At 36.5% G+C, this 27549-nt stretch overlaps 1 protein-coding gene across 1 annotated transcript in view; it reads left to right on the forward strand.

The window, feature by feature from the left end:
* LOC150099822 (insulin-like peptide receptor) overlaps positions 1-27549 on the forward strand; it is a 538418-nt gene that overhangs the window by 353170 nt on the left and 157699 nt on the right. The window contains 2 exon segments of the mRNA XM_090403498.1: positions 1657-1879; positions 7884-8172. Of these exon segments, the coding sequence (XP_090259624.1) occupies positions 1657-1879; positions 7884-8172 (512 nt within the window).

Below are 27549 nucleotides of genomic sequence, written 5' to 3' on the forward strand. Positions count from 1 at the left end.
GTGGTCTGACCAGTGCTTTATACAGTGGCACAACCACCTACTTATCCCTATCAATGTACTTCTTATCACGGTGGCATTACAATGTGCAGTCTTTGCAACAATTGCAATATGCCTTCTATACTTCAGTGTACTCTTAACCATCACTCAAAAATCTTGAATATTATCCGTTTACTGCAGTACAGCACCATCAATATGGTACACAGCTTTATATTTCTACACTCCAATAACAATACTCTACACTTCCATCCTTTGTCCAAGTCTCTTCAAGGCTCTACCTGAAGGGAATTAATATCAGCAGTGCTACTTATAATTTTCTCCAACTTTGCATCACCACCAAACTGCTGAAGATCACTAGTCAGTCCACATGACAAGTTAAACAGCAGGGGCCAAAGAACAGAACCCTGTGGCACAGCACTGATTACCATTCTTTTTTAAGATAGTACTTCATCATGCATAACTTGCTGGTATCTTTCAGAGAGCCACTCACCAATCCGTCGAACGAATATATCATTTATTCCCATCCTCTGCAGCATGTACACTAACTCATCATGTGGTAATCTATTGAAGGCTTTTGCAAAGTCCAAGAATATCACTATATATGATTCTCCCTTATCTAACACATTTGTTACCTTATCACAAAATGCAAGTAAATTGCTGAAACAAGACCTACCCTTTACAAATCCATGCTGAACATCATAAAAAATATTGTGCCCATCAGCCCAGTCTTGTATTCTGTTACTAATCACTCTCTCCAACATCTTGACTACAACTGCAGTTATACAGACTAGTCTATAACTGGGAACTCCTGTTCTAGAACCATGCTTGTGGAGTTGTACTATTTTGCCTTCTTCCACTCATCGAGAACCTTACCCACTGCAAGATTTTCATTAAATAACCAGGTCAAGGGCATAGCCAACTGCAGTATACATCCCTTAAGAATATGTGGTGATATATCATCCATTCCACAGCCTTATTAACATCTAATTCAATTAACACCTGATCTGATTCTTTCACTTCAAATCCTCATGATACTTGTCTCCCTTGTACAAGTTGCACAGCATCATTTACACCAGTATGATATACGCTGATAAACTGGAAATATTGAATGACCACCATATCACTTGCAATGGTCATTAATCTGCCATGACTACCCACCAGTGTCAATCTGGTGTTTTTATTTTTCCTGTTGCTTACCATATAGCAGAAGAATTCCCTTGAATTAAACTTGGCCTGACCAGTCAATCTCCTCTCATACTGTGCTTTTTCCTTCTTTACCATGCTTCTCATGGTAATAAACTACTCACCAGATTGACACTGGTGAGTAGTTTATACTCTTCATGGATCTGATTTCCACCAACTGTTTTCTACCATCTCCATAACTTTTTCTTTTCTAATACAACTTTGCTTGATCTCATTGTTTGTCCAGTTCACCTCCTACTCTGTTTACTTGTCTAACCCTTGGAATACAATTATATAACTGAATGAGGGAAAAGAAGGCTCTGCCTAGATATAAATCACAACTTTTACATGATGATGCTTCCAACTACTCTCCAAAATATCACTGTTATGTATATATTTATATATTTCATTTTTTTTTCATTAATATACCAAGTTCAGAAGCCACAGTTTATCTATATGTCTTGTGTATCTCTGTAGCACTCAGACTGACAGATTATAGAAAAGTTTCTGGGGAGGAATCTAATACTACTAGACACAACTGGTTGGTAAACACCACTACTTCTTCAGATACAATTAATGATAAAAATGAAGAATGCTGTCCCTGCACAAAGCAGAAGTCTCAGCTTCATGAAGATGAAAAAGATGTAGAATTCCAAATACACTTTGAGAATTTTTTGCAAAATCAGGTATATGTTAAAAAGTAAGTATCAGTTTTTGAGAAAAATTATTTTTTGCAATCAGTTACGTTTTCTGATTATAATCTAGGAGATAAATTAGAAAAAACTTTTATATTTTCAAGATACCATATAATTATTTTTTCATGCTGTATGATTTTGCCTTAGTTCTATAGTGAAATTATTATTATTATTGTTATCCCAAGGACCCATGGAGTCAAAGACTCATCTAGGAGGTCCTTTTGTCATACACACACACACACACAACTTTTCATACTGTGCCTTAAATGCACTCAAATTCTCTGCAGACACCACACTCTCAGGCAAGGCATTCCAATCATTCACAGCTCTGCATGCAAAAAACCTGCTTCTCACACCCTTAGCTTCCAGAGATGACCTCTTGTTCTCCTCTGAGATCCCACTGTTTTCTGTAGAACCTCTCCAACATTGATCCTATAACAACCCCTTACTAACTTGTAGGTCTCTATCATATCTCACTCTCTTCCTCCTATCCACTAGACTCTGTAAATTGCATCTTCTCAACCTTTCTTCATATTCGACATTCCAGAGGTCAGAAACTACCTTAGTCAGTTGCCTATGAACCCTTTCCAACATCTCTTCATCCTTTTGAAAACCTGGTGACCATATCTGTGGACAGTAGTCCATGTGTGGCCTAATCAAAGCCTTATACAGTGGAACAGGAATCTCCCTACTAATACAAGTCAGTGTCCTCCCCATCATTCCAGGAAGTCTTTGTGTTGTCCTCACAATTTTGGCAGTGTGTCCCCAAATTTCAGATCCTTATCTACTATTACCCCAAGATCTCTTATTTCCTCCACCTCCAACAATATATTCCCGCCAAGCATAAATTCTTCATCCCATCTTTGTTTCCCAAATTTTAAACCTTACATTTTGTAACATTAAACTCGTATCCCTATTCTGGTGTCCATTCACTGAATTTATTCAAATCTTCTTGTAAGGCCACAACATCTTCTCTGCTCTTCATAGTTCATCCCAACTCGGCATAATCTGCAAACAACTCAAAATCTTCGCCAATATCATTAGCATATAAGTTAAACAGTAATGGACCTAAAACAGACCGCTGAGGCACACCATTAGTGACTTTCCTCTTCTGGGATATTGCTCCCCCATATACAACTTGCTGATACCTATCAGATAGCCAGTCTCCGATCCAATGGACTAATCTAATATCCAAACCCACATGCTCTAGTTTGACTATCAACTTATCATGCTGTTATCTATCAAAAGCCTTTGCAAAATCTAAGTATATTACTGTGTGCCCCTCTCCGTCTAAGGAAGCCGTCACCTTATTGTAATAAGTAAGTAGATTACTAAAACATGACCTCCCCTTAGCATTGAATGCCTTCCATGTCACTTCCTACTTGAACAGATTCATTATCTGCACTCACTTCTCTATCTTCCAGGAGCAGTCTCTCCAAGCGACTCACACCGAAACCACTCAAATGCAGTCCATCACTCTTGTACAGTTCACTTCGTCCTTCAAACTCATTCCACACATTAACAAACTGCACTTCTTTCTCCTCACACATTTCTGCTAACATATCATTCATAATCCTTGCTCACTAAAAAACACACATACTAACCACAGTGATAAGTTTTATAATGTAAATATTTCATCCCAGTATATTGGGACATCCTCAGTACAGTAATTCAAGCAATACTAGGAATAACATACTGTTAGGGCGCATGATTACAATGGAATCTAAAAGTGCATGCAGTAATGTGTTATAGAAGTAAATTAAAATATAACTGGAAAAAAAAAAACACATAAAGAGACAATTTTACACAATTTTGTATGACAATTTCCCATACTTTAGGAATAGTAAGAATGTCGTTATAGTTTAAATTTGGTCTGTGTAGTAGGGCTTCAGCACTTTCTTTATATAAACGTTCATGTTTATATAAAGATCTATAGAAAAGTTTCGACTTTTCCCAATGGCTCCTATGGTTTGGGTTTTCAACTCCGTGTTGAGAGAGACCAGATTTCTGCAGTTTGAAAAGACGAATGTGGCCTTGATGTTCCGAGATGCGTTTCTGAACAGATCTACCTGTCTGTCCAAAGTAAGACAATTTGCAGGAGCATGGGATCTCATAAACGCCAGGTAACATCAGAGGTGAGAGTTTGTCCTTAGGAGAAGGTAACAAGTTATAGATCTGGTTGATGGGTTTGTATTAGCAAAATTGTATTTCCTCATAATTTTTGAAAGTCGTTCAGAGATGCCTTTGACATACGGTATGGGAATCCTATGGGCTTCTTCTTGTCTAGGTTGATATGTGTGGGGAAGTGACTGATGATTTTTTGAATTGTTTTAAGATTCTGTCCATTTAGTATGGCTGTATTTTTGATTATTTTTAGTTCTTGGTTTAGAGATTCTTTAGAGGAGCAGAATTTGTGCGCTCTGGTAACTAGTGATTTAATGATGCCAAATTTCTGAGATGGATGATGAGCAGAAGAATTGTGAATGTAGCGACCTGAAAATGTAGGCTTGCGATAGACAGACATGGTGATGGAACCATCTTTTTTTTTTTTTTGAATGTGTAAATCCAGAAAGGAGATACCCTGTGGAGATTCTTTTTTTAGCATAAAGTTGATGCGAGGGTGAAGAAGGTTTATTTTATCTAGAAATAGGTGTAATTCATGTTCGGGATGATCCCAGACTGCAAAGACATCGTCGACATATCGTAGCCAAATTTTTGGTTTGGGTTCAAAAGTGAAAATTTTTTCTTCCAGGTGTTCTAGAAACAGGTTTGCTAAGTTTGGTGGTAAAGGAGACTCCATTGCTGTTCCTTCTTCTTGCTTGTAAATTTTACCTTTCCAAGTGAAGTAACCGGATGTAATAACAAATTTAAATAATTCAACTATATCAGACAGAAATTTCTGAGTTAATAATTCTACTGTTTCTTTATGGGGAATGTTAGTGAAGAGGGAGACAATGTCGAAGCTAATTAACAAGTCAGTTTTTAATAGTTGAATGTCTTTTATTTTTACGTGAAACTCTGTGGAATTTTTGATTATTACAATTTTAACATTCCATCCTTGGTGGTGTTTCTGTTAACTGTGATGAAATATAGAAACTATTAAACATGTGCTTAATTATATTACAATTTTAACATTCCATCCTTGGTGGTGTTTCTGTGACTGATGAAATATAGAAAATATGAAACATGTACTTAATTAAATTAAGGGGATATTAGATCCCACATTGTTTTAAAACCGAATAAAAAACTCAAAGATTGGATCAGAGAGTTTCATGCCGAACATAGTATAAAAAACTCTAAAAGTATCGGCGAATACTAGCGTGAGCTGCATGCAAGTAGTCCTAGAATGCAGCACAAACACGGCAACTCGTTGCAAAGGTGGAGAAAGTACTGATCACTATTCTTTGGTATTTACCATAATGTAAAATCACATTTCCTAGGAAATGTATGCTGTTATTACATTATGGTAGGGAGGTCACTACCCAGACCGGTTTCAGCCTTTATTGAGGCTTCATCAGTGAGTAGCTAGACCAAATTATTAATACCAAAGGGTATAGCGAAAAGAACTTATATACTCTGCTATATGAGTTGTCCAAAAAGGTGCACCCATTAAGTTACTTAAATATAAAGAGCCAACAGGCTTCATTTCGGCGATATAAACATTAATTAAATTAAGGGGATATTGGATCCCACATTGTTTTAAAACCGAATAAGAAACTCAAAGATTGGAATCAGAGAGTTTCATGCCGAATATAGTATAAAAAACTGTGCTGCGTTCTAGGACTACTTGCATTCAGCTCACGGTAGTATTCACCGATACTTTTAGTTTTTTATACTATTTTCGGCATGAAACTCTCTGATTCCAATCTTTGAGTTTCTTATTCAGTTTTAAAACAATGTGGGATCTAATATCCCCTTAATTTAATTAATGTTTATATCACCAAAATGAAGCCTGTTGGCTCTTTATATTTAAGTAACTTAATGGGTGCACCTTTTTGGACAACTCGTATAGCAGAGTATATAAGTTCTTTTCGCTATACCCTTTGGTATTAATAATTTGGTCTAGCTACTCACTGATGAAGCCTCAATAAAGGCTGAAACCGGTCTGGGTAGTGACCTCCCTTCCATAATGTAATAACAGCATACATTTCCTAGGAAATGTGTTTTTACATTATGGTAAATACCAAAGTATAGTGATCAGAACTTTTCCCACCTTTGCAACGAGTTGCCCGTGTTTGTGCTGCGTTCTAGGACTACTTGCATTCAGCTCACGCTAGTATTCGCCGATACTTTTATATTTTTTTACTATATTTGGCATGAAACTCTCTGATTCCAATCTTTGAGTTTCTTATTCAGTTTTAAAACAATGTGGGATCTAATATCCCCTTAATTTAATTAATGTTTATATCGCTGCAATGAAGCCTGTTGGCTCTTTATATTTAAATGTACTTAATTATATTACAATTTTAACATTCCATCCTTGGTGGTGTTTCTGTGACTGTGATGAAATATAGAAACTATTCAACTTGTGCTTAATTATATTTCTGTCCTGTATTCATTCCATTAAATCTAATTATGAGGGTCTCTGGCAGTTGTCTAGGTTTGATTCTTAAGCATCCCAATCTAACAATACATTCAGAGAAATACTATTCTTAAGCATCCAAACTAACAATATATTCAGAGAAATACTATGTGTACAACATAAGCTTGACATTTGAGAGAGTTACTTTCTTGAAAGAACTTGCCAGTGGAAATTTATTATTATTTTTTATGCAGTTCCCAGAAAAGGTTTATTTATAAACCTTTAGTGCATTCATACAATGAATGGGCTATGGATTTTTTTTTCTTTTTTTCTATTTTTATTGCTTTTATTTTTTATTTTTTGTACTTTTTACTTATTTTTTTACATAGTCTGGAAACTCTGATCTAGAGACTAACCATGGAACTTTTTCAACCATTTCAGGCCAATAAGCAGGGTGGTAGTCTCACACTGGGTGATGAAATTCATCTCCCACTTAAAGGCAGTCACAAACATCCATGCCTACAGTAGAATTCGAACCCACTTGGCCAACTGGACTGGCATATACTGGTTGTTTGGATGTTTTGAGTTTATAAATGAAGCAACTAAAACAATGGGGCTAACATATTTATGTCAGTAAATTATGTGTGCTGTTCTAGCCATTTTTGCCTGATTTGTGGACTGAAAATTCAAGTTTTTGGAAGGAAAAACACTATCACCTTTGTATGAGATCAGCTAACTTACCTTTAGTTCAAAAGCCCTTAGAAAAAAGTTCTTTGCATCATAGAAATATACAATGCACAATTAAGAGATCTATGAAAAAATGCAGTTTTAGAAGTTAAGGGATTTAAGCCTATCTTTTACATTAATTTTACTTACTTACTTAGTGCACATTTAACTATCATGCTATATTTGAGGTGCATACACTCTTGTAGATGATGAGTTATACTATGTGTTGGTGGTTTTCCCCTTTCAGTTGTTCCTGACCCTAGGTGACTTTGTAGGCATTGCCCACAAAGGTGTTCCTAGTGAGATTTTTACAGGGTAGTTCACCATTACTCCCCCCCCCCCCCCATTTTATCTGGGATCAGACGTATATGGCCGAGATGTATTCATGAATGTAATCCATATGTGTACGGGGCTAGTTTGCCTGTTCTGGTGGACCAAAAAACCCAAATTTCCAGAAAAAAATTCCCTACTTCCATATGAGGCCAGCTAACTCACATTTTATCGAAAGAGACAAGAAAAAGGTTCCTCACGTCATTGACGGGATCAAACCCAGGTCTTTCCGACTGAAGGGCTTCATCTATACTGACTGAGTTATGGAGCCTCGAGATGTATTATATTGTTCATTAATTCAGGTGAGTGAAAAAGCCCATTATTACTAAAAAATTTTATTGTTAAATTCTTGGTCGAATCTTATCTTATGTTTTAGCAAAATAACCAGTTCTCAGATGAATTCTCAGTACTTCTTTATCTATGTTTTGTAGTCCCAAAGTTCCACTGAATGATTCATCAGCAAGAAGTAGAAGATCAAGTGTTATGCCTACTTCTACTTTAAATGATTCACATGGTGATAAATTTGCTTTCACAACTGATGTCAAAACCACGTATAGAAATACAGACATTACTGTACAGCAAAGCACTCTTTCACCTTTTACAAGGACAACAAGAAATGCTCAGAATGAAAAAAAAGATGGATATTTTCAGTATACAGTATATCATCATACATTTTTGGTTGTATCTAATTTGAAGCATTTTACTGAATACACGATTGAAGTAAGTATAATAACATTTTTTTTGTTGTTGTTGCTATTGTTTTGTTTTCAGATTTAGTTGTTTAGAAAACATAACTTCATTATGCTTATTTGGATAACCTTATTTTGAACTTTCTATCACTTAGAAAAGCCTGTTCATCATTCCTAAGATTTGGGGAGTGGCAATATTAAACTGATATCAATTACACTTTTTTAAATGTGAATTCTTTAACCCATCCACTAGTACTGTGGATGAGTTAAAGGTTAGATAATCTGGCTCTCTTGCCCTAGAGACCAAATACAGAATTTTTTTGAAATGTCTCAGGCTTCCTATAAGCACAATGGTGATCTCACACTGAGCAATGAAATTCATCTACCACCTAAAGACTTTTGCAAACATCAATGCCAGTGTGGAATTCCAACCCATAGGCTGTTGGCCAATTGCACTATCAAAAAAAGCACTAGTCCTCCAAATGAGGACTAGTGCTATTTTCCAACAGTCTCTTCACATTCTTTTACAAGGAATTTGTATTATCTGTCATTATTATCCTACCCAATTATTCAACAATCAACAAACAATCATTAATATACAAAGTGAAATGGCAGCAGTCCAATAACAGAGCTCTGTGACACACTTCTGTCATACACAGAAAAAAAAAATGTTTTTATCTCTCTTATGGTTTGGAATTTAGATCTCATTAAAGTTCAGTCCAAAATGCTTTCTTATCCAAATTCAAAAAATACACAATTCATTTTAAGATGTTGACATTCGATTTCAGGAATCATAGGCAGAAATTTTTCTTCTTAAGAGCATGAAAAAATCCATCTTGCCTTAAGAGTACTACTAAGAGAGAAGTAGGGGATGATTTACAGAACCAACCAACAAGCAGAATAATTTTATTTACTGTTAATGGAAGTTTTCCCCACTTGGCTATGCTACCAATTATATATTTGGTTAATAATAAGATGTTGACACCTTTTGGCATCTGGTATATGGTGATATGACTTCTGCATTACTTCCACCTTAGTATCACCACCTCTGGGTTCTGGCTCCCACTGATGAGACCTCAATAAAAGTTGAAACCGGTCTGTGTAGTGACCCTTCCCTTAATGCAGTGTTTCTCAAACTTCAGATATCCACGTATCTCTTCTTAAATTTTCATTATTACCAAGTATACCCCCTTATCAAAATAATAATAATAATAAATAAGTAATTAATTAAACTATATTCCACTGTAAATGTCTATTTTATTTGAATTTATACGTTCATGTAAACAAAAAATATGATTTATTTTTAATAGAACAAAATTTGGAATGGGTTCCTCTTCATTTTCCGTCCATGAAAATCCATATTTCAAGTAATTCATGGCATACTTATGAAGATGTTTCATCTTCTTCCTAGTTGGTTCTCTAGAGATGCCAGACAACACACCCTTATCAATTTCATTTGATCCAGATACAATATCAACGTTTTCTTGTTGCTTACAGCTACCTAACTTGTATTTGCTATATTGCTCTCTTTTGTGCATTTTATAAATCCAGACTTTAACCAATGATCCATACTTAAAAATTTGATTTACCAAGAAGCTCTTATTCGCTATCACTACTTTTGGCATTGAGAACAGTTTCCCTGTCTACATCATCAAAGTCATCTACCCAAATAGTTTCATCTTCTTTTCCATTATTTCAAACAAAAATTACCAGTAATTTACAAGACTTTAGATATGTAATGAACAATCTTTCACAAATGACTAATGAGAAGTAAAGCAGAGCGCGAAACAGACAGCAATTACTAGATACGCATTGTGATGCTGCCCTCGGATAAATATATATATATTTTAATGCAGCCCTCGGATACCTAAAGTTGGACAGACCTGGGTTAGATAATCCAGTATGCCTGATCTGGTAGAGACCAAACATAGTATTGTTTTCAGTCAGTCCTCCAATAAGCAGAATGGTGATCTTATACTACTAGGCAATGAAAATTGTCTACCTTATTACTTTTACAAACATCCATGCCACAGTGAGATTCAAACTCCCATAGCCTGCTATTCTTTAGAGAGCAGATACACTATTTCCTTGGTGAGCATGACAGAGTTCAGCTGTTTTCTCATCTGTTATAACATGCAATGACTTCTATTGAGTAATCTCTTCCCCTCAAAAAAATACAAAAAAAAAACATTAAAACGAAAAGAAGAAATGATAAAAGAATAAGTCATACACTACTAGAGATACTGTATTAGAGTCTTATGACTAAAAATAAATAAATAGGATCCTGAATTGAAATTAAGCTTAAAAATTTTTTAAAAAAACATTATTATTATTATCTTTTTGACCTCCATAGAGTCACAAGACTTCACAGGAGGTCAACACTAGTTATTACAAGGTCTATCGTACCACTCCTTAAACTCATCCACCATTTGCACTTTTACGACACTCACAGGCAACACATTCCATCCTCCTACTCTCCATGCCAAAAACTTACATCTTAACCTTTTATATATGACAAAAATGTTACTTCCATTTGTCACTTCCAGGAATGTCCCCCCCCCCTTGTCCTGGTCCATTCCCCTCATTATATCATATGAAAAATCTCCTCAGTACTAATACGACTCAACAGTTAATATCTCAATCATATCTCCCTCTCTGTCTTCTATCCATTAAACTCTGCAATCCATGCCCTGAGTATATCTTCATAATCATGGGGATATACTGTCTCTTACCCTCTCTAAGGTTACTTTATCTCCTTCATATCCCGTGATCAGATCTACACATAGAAATCTATATCTGGTATAATCAAAGCTTTATACAATGGAACAACCACACTTTTGTCTCTTCTGCTCAATGTCCTACTCAACATCCTCCTCTTACCCAGATTCAGATTCATAACCTGGGGTGCTGTTTTCCAGGTTTCGAATCTGAATAGGTAGGTAATGAGATTATGTAGGGGTGACTGTGGGCCCAAGAGGATGTTGAAATGCATGTACATGAATGCCTGAAGTATCAGAAATAAAGGAGAGGAGTTTCTGGCATTGGTCAGTTTGACTTGGACAAAAATTATTGGCATCAACGAGACCTGGCTGTCAGAAAATGATAGATAGAATTACAGGGATAGAATGTAATGGATATTGTATTTTCACAGAAGATATTATAGAAGATAGAGGAAATAGAACAGGAGGAGGGGTATTATTAATGACAGCTAAAGAACTTCAACCAACAAAAATAGAAGTTAAGGAAGATTGTAGATTTGAGGGAGACTGTCTGGTGTGAGATAGAGGCCAAAAGGATAAAATATATTGTTGATTGCTGCTATAGGCCTGGGGGGTCCAGAAGAAGTTGTGGACATGCATCAGCAGACTAGCATAATGAGTGCAGGCCGAGTAATTCTTGTGAGAGACTTCAGCTATGGGATTCATAGTTGATTCCCATTCATTCCTTCAACTATGGAAGAAGGAAAGGGCACATGGTGAAATGGAATTTGTACAATTACTAAGGGATAACTACCTGAAACAGTACATGATAGAGGAGACCAAGGATTTGAGAGTGTTGGATCTCATAATAGTATCAAAAGATCTATCTATAACTACAGTAGCCACTCTACCTCTGATTGGATCAAGTATCCGTGTAATCTTGTCCTGGGAGATTGTTCAATATGTGGAAATTTCAGTCAAGAAAGGGTTTATGCAGAGCTATAAAGCTGGCGATTATAACAAACTTAGGAGGCAACTTGGAGCAGTGCCATGGCATAAAAAAGTACATGGAATGATATTAATTCCATGTACTTTCTTGTTTGTGAGGCAGTATCAGAGTGCATACCCAGGGTAAGGAAGATAAACCGAGTATGGATTAAGTGGACAAGTAGCAATATAAAGCAGGAGCTGCAAAAAAACAGAAAGCATGGAAGAAATATAAACAAAAAGGTAATCGGCATGTTCAAGAGCAACATAAAGTGCAAGCAAAAAAGGTAGCCTACTAGAAAGATAACTAGTATGATAAGAAAAGCTAAACCAGATTTTGAGAGAAAATTAACTAAGCAGACCAAAGTAAATTCAAAAGAGTTTTTTTGCTACATAGTGAGTATGAGAAAGAATGATTACGGAACAAAGATAAATTTGCTGAGTACTGATGGTAGGAAAGTGACAGAAGAAGAAGAAATGGTTCGGTTACTAGGTGATCACTTTGTAAGGGTATATATATACAGGTGGTGACTTTGCAGTTACTGATGTGAGAACTGAGGTAGATAAACTGGAGGTACTCTGATATTGAAAAATATCAATGTATATACAGCAGTGGACTGTATTGTACTGTGAACTGGCAGTGCCTCTGATGAAGTTGTTTAATATAAGTCTCAGCTCTGGCAAGGTTTTTTTTGGGGAAAGAAGGTAAAATAGTTCCATTACATGAAGGTGACCCTAAGACAGAAGTAGCAAATTAGAGACCAATTAGTATCTCTGGAGTGGTGGTCAAAGTACAGTCATACCCCGACTTACACTACCTCGAGTTACGCGGTTTCATATATGTATGTATTCCCGTCCCGCTTCACGTCTCGCCACTAGTCGTATCTTTCCGGTGCCAGCCGCATTCGCCAGTGTCGCACATGCTGTGAACAAGCACTGACGTGTTTCGCGCGGTCTCCATTCATACACGATTTTTATAGTTTAAAACCTTGCGATTGTTTAGTGTTATGTTCTTAATAAAAATTTTATCACATAAAAAATAATAATGTCGTCCAAAGGAAGCAAGTCCTATTCTTCTACAGCTAGCAAGAAAAGAAAAACATTGACTTTGGAAACAAAACTCAACATTATTAAGGATTTTGAAGGCGGAATGAAAATTTGTGAGCTAGCAAAGAAGTTCGATCTACAGGAATCCACAGTAAGAACAATCATAAAAGAAAGGTTTACAGATTTTGGAGGACATAGATTCTAATGAGAAATGAATTGTAGCCACAAGGCAAAGAATAAAAAAATCATTAGCTTGCTATGAAGAAATTTTGCGTGACAAGAAAAAGACATTATGCCATCAGACAAATCTATTAGATTTTATGAACCATTGGCATGGAAATAACTTTCTTTTTTTTTTTTATGTACGAAAAACTACAATTATGATTATATTTCTTAAAAAAATAGGTGTTTTTGTAAGCCTTTGGTCCCAATTAACTAATATTTTGTATGTTTATATGCAAAATTATACCTGAGTTACGCGAATTCGACTCATGCGCTTTTTGTTGGGCCCACCTACTGCGTAACTTCAGGGTATGACTGTATTGGAAAAGTTGATTAAAAGTAAAATTCAGGAATGGGTGGATAGGAATATGATAACTGTATAGGGGGCAGATCTTGCCTCAGTAATTTATTCACATTTTATAATAAGGTGACAGCAGAATTGGATAACGGAAATGGCTATACTATGATATTGCTGGACTTTGCAAAGGCATTTGACAGAATACTACATGGAAAATTATTATATAAATTGGAGTAAACTGGAATGGATATGAGGCTGATGGCATGAATGTGTGTCTGGGGGTGGCTGATAGACAGCTATCAGAGGATGGTGTATGGTGGAGTGCTTTAAGGCTCTGTACTAGGACCGCTACTCTTTAATTTGTATATTAATGATATAACAGAAGATTTGAAGTATATTGCTAAAGAAAGGTGGTACTTAACAAATTCATATGCTTTATCATACTTTGGGTGGGGGGGGTGACAAATTTAGAATTGTGGCAATTTTTTACTCAAATTTTGAAGTTAATCTGGGACAATCCTATTTAACATATTAAAGATGCCTCATGGATTAAGGAAATAGAATCAGAAATTAAACAAAAACAAATGCAAAATGTCATTATTACTAAAGAATAAAGAAATGGTCAGTGCACAAGCCAGAATAAAACTGGAGTGCACCTGGCAAAAATCAATTATATGGATTTTGGTTAAAGCATCGAACCAGTCTACCTGGTCGAATGGCAAACCAGCTTAATTATTTTATTACCAAAACAATTAAATTAGTCTCTTCGTGAAAGATAAGGATGCAGACTGAAGTAACTAGTATCTAATAACATGCCTACCAACTATGCTTAAGCTGCACTGCAATCATGGCAAATTCCACATACCACTACTTATCAGATAACCAGGTTTATCCAATTGAACAAAAGAGCACTTTTAAAAAGTCTAGTGGAACAAAATACCAGATCTTTATTGATAAAATGATCCTCAGAAATTCAAAAGTATGAAAAACGAACTTAAACATGCCGTGTTTAGCCTTCGTATTTGGCTCCTTCCTACACTCCTGGATCCTGAAATCACTATAAATATTTGGAAATTTTGGCTAAATGTTTGGTTTCTGGTTGCTGTTATGAAATCATGGAAAACAACTTTAACAGTCAATAATCAACAATTTGGAGATATTAATATGAGTGAAGATGATAGAGCAATTTGGAGATAAATGGATGACAAAAGAAATAAAAGGGTAATTGCAGAAGAAAACCAGATAATGGAAGACATAAAGCAAGAAGCAGAGAGCAGTTACATGGAGAATATAATGCTCAGACTAGGAAAGTGATTAGTATTGTAGAGAGAAAAAAATTAGAATATGAGATTAAATTGGTGCTGCAATTTAAGGAGAATCCCAAGTAGTTTTTTACTATGTGGTGAGTAGGAGAAAAAATTTTACTGGATGGATGGATTGCCTTGCTGGATGGAGATGGGAATTGGTGGCCAAAACCAATGACATAGTTAAGTTATTTAATGATCAATTTATTAGAGTGTTCCATCCTGGTACTAGAGGCTTTATTTCTAGAAGGTTAATGAGTGGTGAAGCATTAGAAGTGAATAAAGAGGATGTATTCTGAATACTGAGTATGCTAAATGTCAATAAGGCAGCAGGATTAGATGGAATTTCATCCCATATTTTAAGATTGTGCTATGGAACTGACTGTGCGATTAACTTAGCTGTTGAATGAATCTTGCAATGGGACAGGTTCTTGGAGAGTGAAGGTATCAAACTATAGGCCTGTTTATATTTCTTCTGTAGTTGTTTAGATTTTGGAGAAATTGGTAAGAACTTGTATGCAGAATTGGGAAGTGAGGGCAATATTATTTATGCAGGCCAGCATGGAATTGTTAAAGAGTACTCTTGTTTTAATAATCTGGTTACCTTTTACAATAGAGTTACAATTGCAGTGGATGAGGATAAGGCATACATTGTCATGTTTTTTTGTTTTTCCAATGCATTTGACAGGATGCTACATAACACGTTAATTTTTAAGTTGCATCATATGGGTTTGGATATCATGTTAGTGGTCTGAATTGGTGATTGCCTCTCTGATCGATATCAGAGAGTTGTATACGGGGAGGGGTATCAGGGAATAGGAAGGTTATAAGTGGAGTTCCACAGAGTTCAGTCCTGGGACCGTTTCAGTCTTTATGCCAATAATATTGACACAGCACTACAGGGAGATATTCAGTTATTTACAGATGATGTGTAGCTTGGGAGGGTCATTAGTAACAGTGCCGATGTTTTGGCTCTTCAAGAGGATTTGAATAAGCTGGAACGGTGGGCAAATGAATTGAGATATCAGTTTAATGTAACTAAATGTAAGGTTTTAAAATTTGGGATCCACAGATGGAATACTTCATACTCACTTGGTGGAGTTATACTGGAAGAAGTGGAGGAAGCAAGGGATCTTGGGGTGATTGTGAATAGAGATTTGAAGTTTTGAGGGCATACTATACATGTTGCGAAGACATCTCAGAGAACTGCTTTTATGCAAACAATGACCACGAGAGGTAAAAGAGGTAAAAGTGCTGATCCCATTGTATAAAGGTTTGATCAGAGCACATCTGGATTTCCGCATTCAGATCTGGTCACTAGGATTTGAAGGGAGGGGGGGGGATGAAGTAACCTTGGAGAGGGTACAGAAACAGATAACAAAAATGATGTTAGGAGTGGTGTAGAATGTTGATTATAGCTATATGATACTGCTGGATTTTGCACAGGCATTTGACAGGATATCAGATGGAACTCTGTTATAAAAACTTAGGGATCTCAGATGTTCTGTAAAATATGGGATCATCCTGTTTTTGGCTAATGCATCCCATTGTCCTGAGAAAACTTTTCGGGACAGCTTTTTGTCCTGTATTTTAAAGTTCAAGACTGAATAACAAAATCAATGAGTTACAATTTCTATTTATTACAAACATTGCTCTTCGTCATTACAGGGAACTGTAGACGGGTCATTATTTTCTCAAGGTGAGTGATGGCAACACTGCAACAATGATAAGTTCGTTAGAACAGTGCACATGATGTGCATTGACATTTCAATGTGTGCCGTGATATTGGCTCAGCTTTAAATAGCACGGAACGGTCTGCTTGGTGCATGCCATTTTAGAAGCTTGCTCGGAGAGAAACAGGTTGGTGCTTGCAGAGTATTAATTACTGTATAGCTGCTGTTAAAATGTATGGTTTTTCAATTCTCCTGTGGCCCTGTTGAACGTTGAAAATGCCGAAAAGGAAGTGTGATTATACAGACGCTTTAAAAACTCAATTTCTGGTTTTAAAAAAATCTACTAAATCGGGCGAGACAGTTAAAGTGGAGTGTACAGTTTGTGGTGGCTTGTTTAGCGTCGAGCATGGCAGAAAGTTCGACATTACCCAGCACATTGCTACAAAAAGACATAAAGCTGCATCTCAAGCTAGTACAAGTGCAAAAGTCAGTGATTTCTTTACCAAGAAAGAGATGGGGGAAGTGGAAAAGAATTTTGCTGCAGAAGAAGCAACTTTCGCGTATCACACGTGTTTTCACAACCAAAGTTTTCGATCAATGGACTGTACATTTAAAATAATACATAAGTTATATGATAGAAAATTTATGTGTGGGCAAACAAAAACACAAGCATTAATTGTAAATGTTTTGGCTCCATTTGCAATCAAGCAATTCAAACTGGAATTGGAGAAAGCAATTATATATCTATCCTGATTGACGCTTCAAACCATGGTGCTTCAAAATTAGTGCCATTGATAGTTCGATATTTCGTTCCAGAAAAAGGTGTTAAAACCATGATTTTAGAATTTACAGACCTTCATAGTGAAAGCGCAGAACAACTTACAGATTATATATGGGACTTGTTAAAATCTTGGAAGATTAAAGATAAAGTTATTGCCTTGTCAGCGGACAATACTAATACTAACTTCGGTGGATGTTTGAGAAAGGGAAGAAACAACATGTACCATAAATTTAAATTGAGAACTAGGTTTGGCTGTGGATTGATTGGAGTTAGTTGCTCAGCTTATATTTTAAACAATGCTGTGCAAACTGCAGCTGATACATTGACTGTAGATATTGAGGCTGTTATAGCTAAAATATTTCAACACTTTTATATATACTCTGTAAGAGTCCAGTCCCTAAAAGAATTTTGTGAATTTGTGGACAGTGAGTACAAAACAGTTCTAGGACACTTGAAGACAAGGTGGATGCCATTGCATCTAGCTATCAAAAGGCTGAATGAAATGTATGAAGGACTTAAAGCCTATTTTCTTTCAACAGATAAATGTCTGACAATGTTGAAAGACTTTTTCCAGAACCCAGTGTCGAAGCTGTTTTCTACTTTTCTGGAGTTGCAATGTGAAATGTTCCATACTACCATCAGGGCATAGAAGGCAAAATGATATCTTTCGTTAAGCACAGTCAATTATACAGTCACTGGTTGGAAAAAACTGAAATGAGAAGAGATGAAAATTTGACAATTACTGCCAAAAAGAAGCTACTTCTTGAGTTGCAAGAGGAAGGATTGATTAATGAAAAGGCATTCCCATCTCATAAAATTGATTTCTACAACACATGTGTGTCATATATAAAAGAATGGTCACAGTATATGCTTAAATTATACAGTATGTCTTGGGTGAAACTGAGAACAGCATTATGTTAGGAAAATGTTCTTCGAACAGTCCAAACTATTAATCAGACTGTTGTCATATCAAACATTGTTGAATCTGATTTGTTTGAAGTAATGATAGTGAAAACAGCTCTGAAGTCCAAAGAAGATAGTGAAGTGAAGGACATATTGAAATCCAACATTTAGATGAAGTCTGGGTGGAGCTCTTAAAAAATGTTGAAGGAGAACTATCAAATTTAAAGAAAGTAGTGGAGTTCGTTATGTGTATTTCTGGAACAAATGCATGTGTCAAAAGATTATTTTCTCGCATGGATGCACTGTGGACAATTGTTTAGCTTTTCGTGACATGATTCTTAAAAACAAACAATTGTTAAGTGAAATTCATTCTTCAGAAAAGTATTGCAAGAGTGAGCAAGACTGATTAATAAGAAATTGTCAGGTGAGAAGAGCATTGCTGTATTAACAATCTATTTTGTATCTATAATAGTAAGTAAAAAACCATTTGAAGGCAACTTAAAGTGGCTTAATGAAAATATGCAGCCTAACAATTGGATTTACTATTTGTTTACTTAGTAAAGTGTGTGCATAGTAAACCTTATCATGCACACACTTGGAAAGTTAGAATCATTTTGTAAGACTGGCATATGTGATGAATACGCATACTAAACTTTCACCCTCAGGTCATAAGTGTCCCGTATTTTTTTTCCAATATATCCGGGATCCCTATATGAACTGCAACAAATGGGGATGGATACAAAACTGGTGATATGAATAAAAGGGTGGCTGATGGACCGATATACCCAAAAAGCAGTATATGGAGGAGCAGAATTCAGGAGAAGGCATGTGTTGCAGGGCTCTGTGTTGAATTTACTACTGTTTAATTGGTATAAAAATGGTATAGGAAATAATTTGAAGGGAGATATTCAGTTGCTTGCTGATGATGCAAAGTTGGGTGGGGTAATATTTAATTAAAGCGATGTAGAGAGTTTCCAGTATTATTTAAATAGGCTGACAGTATTGGGAAAATGGATGTCAATCTAACATGGAAAGGTGTCAAGTTATGCATTTTGGGACACAGAGATTACAAGCTATGCACCATGTTGAAGGAACTGTACTCCAGGAAATGAACTGAAACCAGGGATTTGGGGAAACTAGTAGATAGAGGGCATGTTGCTAAAGTAGCCAGGGTAGCTCACAAGATTACTTGATTAACACACTAACAAGCAGGGATAAGGAAGTTATCATTCTTCTTTATAAAGCCTTGATATGACCATATCTGAATTACTATGATCAAGTCTGATCACCTCAGTTTCTTGGGGATGAGGAAGTGGTGGGGAGGATGCAGAGGCAAGTGAGCAAGATGGTGTGTGATCTGTGGAATGCTGCTTATGAGAATAGATTGAGGGTTTGTGAATTGCTTAAGTTTGTTAACAGGCATATAAAGGATTTTATAGGACTGATGCAGGGAAAATGTTTCAGCACTTTCTAGCAGGAAGACAACAAAAGGTCATCCCTGCAAGTTGGGGTAAGAGTGAGGTTAGCGAGGGCATGAGCACTAGATTTTTCACTTAGATAGTGAATAATGAATAGAATGGTTTGCCTTAGTCAGTTGTGAGTTCTTTGTCTGTTAATGGTTTCCAAGGAGAGGTATGACAAATACTGTGTTGATAGTTTGGGTCTCCCATGATGAGTCTTAGGACACCATGGAGGTACTCATGCAATAATAACAATAAACACAAATGAACAAACAAAATTCCAACATTGCTGAAAAACACTTGTATTCAGCATGAAAAGAAATGAAGCACAATTATATGATAAAAAGCCACACTATATACTATTTAAAAACACTTTTCTTACCACAGCTCATTCACTTGTTACACTATTATAATAATCATTATTATTACATGACAGCTCCAATAAGTCCAAGGACTCATCATAGGAAGGCACTCTATTCGACTTCATTACACATATCTCACTATTTTCACTACTTAATTCTCAGCCGCACACACAACACCATCTACTGCCCACCACCACCACCAACAACAGTATTTTTTGTCTGTAAATTGCATGTCTTCTCTTGAAAACAGCTAACATGATACGAGATAGTTGGGTATTCAGAGTTGCAGATCTATAATCAGATCAGTATTTATTACAAGGAAAATTGAGAATACCACCAAGATGATTTAAAATTAACTAAATCAGTGCAAAGAGAAATCCCTAGCAATCCTTTAGATTTCAACTCTTAGATGACAAAAGAATTAATTACCTCTGTTTGCAAAGAATAGATGTAAACCTGCAACAGAATATCTTGGAACAAAAAGTAAATGGAAGAGGAAAAGGAAATAAGAAACTGAGATGAGAACATCAAACTATAATCAAAGACAAGAAAGAAGTACATAAACATTGGATAAATCCAAAAATCACTAGGAGCAGAAATTAATTATAAACACAAAACAGCAATAGCAAAATAAAGCATGCAGAGGAAAAAAAATAGAGATAAATGGGATCAATTCATAGCACAACTGGAAAGAGAATTTACAGAGAATGGGACCAAATACATACCAAATTCCAAGAAACATGAATAAGGAGGTAAAGGGAAGAGTTACACTTCAAATAATCAACGAAAAAATCTCGTTAGACTTCTTCCAAAACTTACGGAAAGATAATAATGAAACTAAATCTGATGTAATGCTAACTACGGAGTGGAAAAAAATAACATTACAAGAACTCTAACAAGCAATAAATCAAAGTAAATGAGGAATATCGCCTAGAGACAATGAAATAAATATAGTAAATATGTAGGCATCTTGTTCATGAGACAATTTTAAAAATTATTTAACAATATCTAGCAGCATGGAAAAATACTGGTAAGTTGGAATAAGTTCGTTTCAATATATAAAAAAGGCAATAAGTGCAACTGTGAAAACTATATAGGAGTAAATCTTTCAAATACTGGTTATAATCTATATGCACAAATATTAATGTCAAAACTTAAATCATGTGTAAAAGACAGGAGTTGCACAGGTGCATCATCTAGATAGTGACGTTGACTGATGGGAGAATAGAGGTTGAAATGGAGGGTGCTTAAAATATTGCTGAACCTCAATACAAACACAGCTAGATTAGATGGCATGTTGGACCATGTATTATGAGAATGTGCAAGGGAATTATCAGATCCTCTAGCCAAGCTGTGTAATTTAAGCCTCAGGACTGGGAAGGTGCCAATGGAGTGTAAAGAGCAAAATAGTCCTGCTGCATAAAGGATGCTTTAAGACAGAAGTCATGAATTATAAGACAATGGCATCAAAGAATGGTGAATAGGGTATTGGAGATATTGTTAAAAGACAGAATTCAGAAGAGTGTGGATAGGAACATGATACTTTATAAGGGACAACATGGTTTTCTGAAGGGTGGGTCTTGCCTTAGTAATTTGCTTACTTCTTATAATAAAGTGACAATGGAGTTGGATAAGGGAAATGGCTATTCAGTAATACTGCTAGACTCTGCAAGGCATTTGACAGGATTCCACATAAACTCTGTTACATAAATCGGAGCAACTGGGGATGGATAAGTATATGGCCATTTGGATTAGAGGATGACTGATGGACAGATATCAAATAGTGGTTTATGGAGGAATTGAATCCAGGAGAAGGCAGGTGACTAGTGGTGTACCACAGGGCTCAGTACTCTGTTGTTTTTAATTTTTATATCATTTATATAGATCACAACGATTTCATTAAAAATATTTAGTTGTGTGCTCATGGTGCAAAACCGGGAAGAGCAATGGTAAATGAAGGTGATGTAGAGATCTTGCAGGAAGACTTAAATAGACTAGCAGTATGGGCAAAGTAAATGGCTGCCATTTTAATGTGGCCAAATGTGAGGTGATGAACTTTGGGAAGAGATCACAGGCTGTATATCATATTGATGGAACTGAACTTCAGAAAACTGATGAACCCAGGACTAGGGAGTGATTGTGAACAGGGAGCTGAAATTCACAGGGCATACTGCAATGGTAAACAAAAGATCACATCAGATTACATGGCTGTTCAAGAAAACACTAACAAGCAGGGTTAGCGAAGTTACTGTTTCTTCTATATAAGACTTTAATCAGTCCACATCTGAATCACTGCATGCAGTTCTGGTCACCTGAATTCCATGGGGATGAAGTAGTGGAGAGGATCCAGAGGCAAGTCTATCGAATGCTCCCTATGAGAATATATTGTATTTCTATGGTCTTCAAAAACTAACTGATAGGAGAAAAAGAGGAGACATGATAGAGAAATATAAATTATTAAAAGAGTTTTATAGGTTTGACACAGAGTTTTTTTTCATTTTGGTAAATAGCAGGACAGTAGAAAACGAGGCATCACCCATGAAAATTGTGTAAGAGTATGTAATAAATTTAGTTTAATCCTTTATCCAAGTGTAAGCAAACAAGGTTTGCACCTGAAGTATCTTCAGGACTGAGACAACTCGCAGTAAAGGCAGACCAAGCTTTGATCACTCCCTGTCTTAGTATCTCCCATAATGCAAAGCACATCTCCTTGTAGACATGTATAATGCTATGCATTAAGGGAAAGGCCACTACCCAGACCGGTTTTGACCTTTATTGAAGTCTCGTCAGTGGGGGAGCCAGACCCAGAGGTGGTGATACCAAGGTGGAAGCAACAGAGAAGTGATCTTTACGTATACGAGTTGCAAAAAGGCGTCTCACCTTATTATTAAATTATTTTGGATTTAGAGAAAGATGTTGAAAATTTTTTTCACTTGGTTAGACTATAATAAATTTAGTTTAATCCTTTATCCAAGTGTAAGCAAACAAGGAAGGTGAAGTATCTTCAGGACTGAGACAATTCACGGTAAAGGTGGACCAAGCTCTCATCACTCCTTGTCTTAGTATCTCCCATAATGCAAAGCACATCTCCTTGTGGACATGCATAATGCTATGCATTAAGGGAAGGGCCACTACCCAGATCGGTTTTGACCTTTATTGAGGTCTCGTCAGTGGGAACCAGACCCAGAGGTGGCGATACCAAGGTGGAAGCAATGGAGAAGTTATCTTTACCTATACGAGTTGCCAAAAGGTGTCTCACCTTATTATTAAATTCTCTGGATTTAGAGAAAGATGTTCGAAGTTTTTTTACACTTAGTTAGACTATAATAAATTTAATTTAATCCTTTATCAAAGTGTAAGCAAACAAGGTTTGTGCCTGAAGTGTCTTCAGGTCTGAGACAACTTGCAGTAAAGGTGGACCAAGCTCTCATCACTCCTTGTCTTAGTATCTAGCATAATGCATAGCACATCTCTTTGCAGACATGTATAATTCTATGAATTAAGGGAAGGGCAACTACCCAGACCGGCTTCGACTTCTATTGAGGTCTCGTCAGTGGGAGCCAGACCCAGAGGTGGTGATACCAAGGTGGAAGCAACTGAGAAGTCATCATTACCTATACGAGTTGCCAAAAGATGTCTCACCTTATTCTTAAATTACTCTGGATTTAGAGAAAGATGTTGGAAGTTTTTTTTACACTTGGTTAGACTATAATAAATTTAGTTTAATCCTTTATCAAAGTGTAAGCAAACAAGACAAGGAGTAATGAGAGCTAGATCCATCTTATTTGTGAGTTGTTTCAGACCGGAAGATACTTCAGGCCAAACCTTGCTTGCTTACACCTGGATAAAGGATTAAACTAAATTTATTATAGTCTAACCAAGTGAAAAAAACTTCCAACATCTTTCTCTAAATCCAGAGTAATTTAATAATAAGGTGAGACACCTTTTGGCAACTCGTATAAGTAAAGATAACTTCTCCTTTGCTTCCTGGTATCACCACCTCTGGGTCTGGCTCCTACTGACGAGACCTCAGTAAAGGTCGAAACAAGTCTGGGTAGTTGCCCTTCTCTTGATGCATAGCATTATACATGTCTGCAAGGAGACGTGCTTTGCATTATGGGAGATACTAACAGAAGGAGTGATGAGAGCTTGGTCCACCTTTACCACGAGTTGTCTCAGTCCTGAAGATACTTCAGGTGCAAACCTTGTTTGCTTACACTTGGATAAAGGATTAAACTAATGGGGATGATCTAACAGGGATGATCAAAATTTATTATAGTCTAACCAAGTGGGGAAAAACTTCCAACATCTTTGTGTAAGAGTATGGTTAATGAGGGCATTAGGACTAGATTTTTTGCTTGTAAGGTGGTAAATGGGTAAAATTGGGTGCCAGAGGTGGTTGTTCCTGCTTTATCATTGAATGAAATTCTTGTAGATAAACTTATACATTGGTTATACATAGCTTTTAATTTTTCAGGAAATGACAATGTATAGAATAATCAATACCTTCCTATATTTCGGCAATGTTATATTGCCATCTTGTCCCAAAATCATCAAATTAACTGCTTCAAATACCTTGGATGTAGTATATCATATACAAAAGATGTTGACACTGATATCAAAATTTCAAACATCCTAAAGATAACAGGGATGATCAATAATATTTTCATACCTAAACAAGTTCAAAAGCATACAAGAATAAGAGTTTATAAAGTTTGTGCAAGATCTTCTTCACCATATGTAAGCAATGAGTGTATCTCCCACTGCAACATTAAGTCTGTTATGAATTGTTTTGTCTTGTGGTGTGCGGGTATTGGGAAATCTTTTCCTTGCTCTGTTTTTTTCTCTGATCAAGTTCATAATGTCTTCCTGCGTTGCCGTTAGAGGGCTACATGGTGTGTAGTGTTTTCAGACAGCTCCCGAAAGCTAAGTATAATTTTGAGTGAAAATTGGATGGAATATTGGTTTAAATCTTATATTGTTTATTTTTGGTAGCTTGTTGTGTCTGTGTGATTTTGGTGTGAATTCCGTGCGACGTAAGATAATGGCGTCCGAAACACAGGTTCGTAATTTTAACAAGTGGTAGGTCAGTCTCAGTTAACAGAACACACAAAGTTTGATCTAAAACAATGCATTTTAATACTACTAATTAGAATATACATGAAATCAAGCAAAGGTATTAATATACAATAATTACATTTCTGCACACATGTACTGAGCTCATTCAATCTCTTACGTACTTCTTATTATACAAGGTTATATAATCATAGCTCAGGAGCATTATTCAATTATCGTTAATCCATTGGTTTTCTCTAGGATTGAGTGATGCTCCTGTTATTATGATAGTTCTGGCAATACCAAGTTATTCAAAATTCATACATGATATTTCGCTTAATCTTATTTATCACAAATCTCATGAGAGTCAATTTCCTTGCTATTAGATTTATGCAATTCATAGGTCCCATGTACAAAGCTGTATTTTCAATCAATGCTTTTTGCATAACATTTCATTTCTTAAACTGTCTTATTAAAAGTTCTCGCGTACATATTTTATAAGTCACAGCAGGAAGGTCACACCAAGACGTTCAGTCCAAAAGGATCTACGAGTCGAGTCTAGTAGGGCTATGCCTAAGGTTTTCTTTTCCTTTCCCTTACAGCACTTCTTAAGCATATAGGTAAGAATTGTTTGGCTTACCGATTAGTTTCCCTGGTTTTATGGCTATTCTTTCCTCAGATACGACAAGACTTCCTTGTTGTCTCTGCTGTCTTTCTTTGTTGAATCCTACAAGGTAGTTACATTGGCGGTAACTCACCAATGGCCCTGTCTGCTGGTTTCTTGTTGTACAGTTGGAAGACTTGTACGTGACGGAACCCACTGCAACGTGGAGGGTTGTTGGAAACCGGCGTCAAGCATCCTCAGCCTTCACGGCCTTCTCACTGGCACACAGGAGAAATGCAAGAAACAAGAGAGCGTTTGAAAAGTGTGCTGTGCTTTTATCATGCTAGCGAGTGCCCTCTCTCCCTCTCTCTCTCTCTGACTACGTCATGCTCATAGCTGCGGCCCATTGGTCACCGTGGGTCACATTCTTTCCTCGGCGGCCTTCTTGACGGAACTCTTACTGCCGAGTTTACTGGATGACATCTTGGATTTTTCTGCTGAGTCTTGGACTGATACGTAATGATGAGACCCTCCGCTGATTGGAAACAACTCTGAAGTCACTTAACATAACTTTTCCTGTGTCGGGCATGATTTATAACATAGCTTTTGGATTACTTTACAATAATATTATTGATTAAATTGTTACAGTCTCAAATTACATTTTATTCATTGCTTCTATTCCTTTGCTCTTGAGAGCTCAAGCATGTCTTTATCTTAAATGAGTAATTTCTCATGTTGTGGCTAAAACAAATGGTGGTCACAGAATGGGCCAGTTATTTCTGACACAACAAAAGTATTGTTAAAGGTAGCGAAAGAAAAGAGTGACAGAGTTAGGATGGTGAGTCTGTTGCCGTGGTACGACAATGAGGAGTTTAGAAGGAGGGCCACAATCGCAAATGACTTTATGAGCAGGTTATGCAGACAGTATGGTGTGGAATGAGTTTGATGGGCGAAAGGATTTATACAAGATGGATGGCCTGCATTTGAATGGATTTGGTGTGCGGAGACTGGAAAAAGTGTTGCTGAATGAAGTGAAAATGGATGTGCAGAACCAGGGAAACTAGAAAGTCCAAGGAGGGGGGGGGAGTGGATATGCAGACATCAGTGAGACAGCTGAGTGTAAAAATGTATATAATGTACCCAAGCCAGTACTAAAGACAAGAAATCGGAATGGGATAGTTAGAATAATGCATCAAGATAGGGGTGGGACAAAGGGACCTCTGCATTTCATGTATACTAATGCCAGGAGTATTAGGAACACGAAGGAAGAATTTTTGGCCTTGATTGGCTCTTCCTGACCACAGGTTATTGACATTAGTGACACATGGCTGATGGAAGATGATATAGTTAGTGGGATAGAATGTGTAGGTTATACCCAAGCCAGTACTAAAGACAAGAAATCGGAATGGGATAGTTAGAATAATGCATCAAGATAGGGGTGGGACAAAGGGACCTCTGCATTTCATGTATACTAATGCCAGGAGTATTAGGAACACGAAGGAAGAATTTTTGGCCTTGATTGGCTCTTCCTGACCACAGGTTATTGACATTAGTGACACATGGCTGATGGAAGATGATATAGTTAGTGGGATAGAATGTGTAGGTTATAGTGTGTTTAGGAGGCACAGAGAGAATAAAATGGGAGGAGGAGTGTTATTGATGATAGCTGATGAACTGCAGCCAAGGAGAATTGAAGTTGTATTGCAGGATAGTGAAAAGAGCTCATTTGAGGCTATTTGGTGTGAGATTGTGACTGGCAGAACAAAATATACAGTTGGGTGCTGCTATAGACCAGGTGATGGAATAGATGGTGGAGATAGTATGCATAAGTAAATAGAAGCAATGAGTGGAAGGAGGGTATTTTTATTATTATTATTATTATTATTCAGGCTTCCATGGAGTCAAAAGACTCATTGTGGGAGGTCCTTCCTAAGAACATAAAGTCTGTCAAGACTCATCAAAGGGAGGTCCCCCCCCCCTAAGAAACACAAAGTCTATCATACCGCTCCTTAA

Source organism: Typopeltis vanoorti, chromosome 14 (assembly GCF_054136105.1).
Source record: "Typopeltis vanoorti isolate ZY-2024b chromosome 14, IOZ_Tvanoo_1.0, whole genome shotgun sequence".
NCBI classification, from domain to species: Eukaryota; Metazoa; Arthropoda; class Arachnida; order Uropygi; family Thelyphonidae; genus Typopeltis; species Typopeltis vanoorti.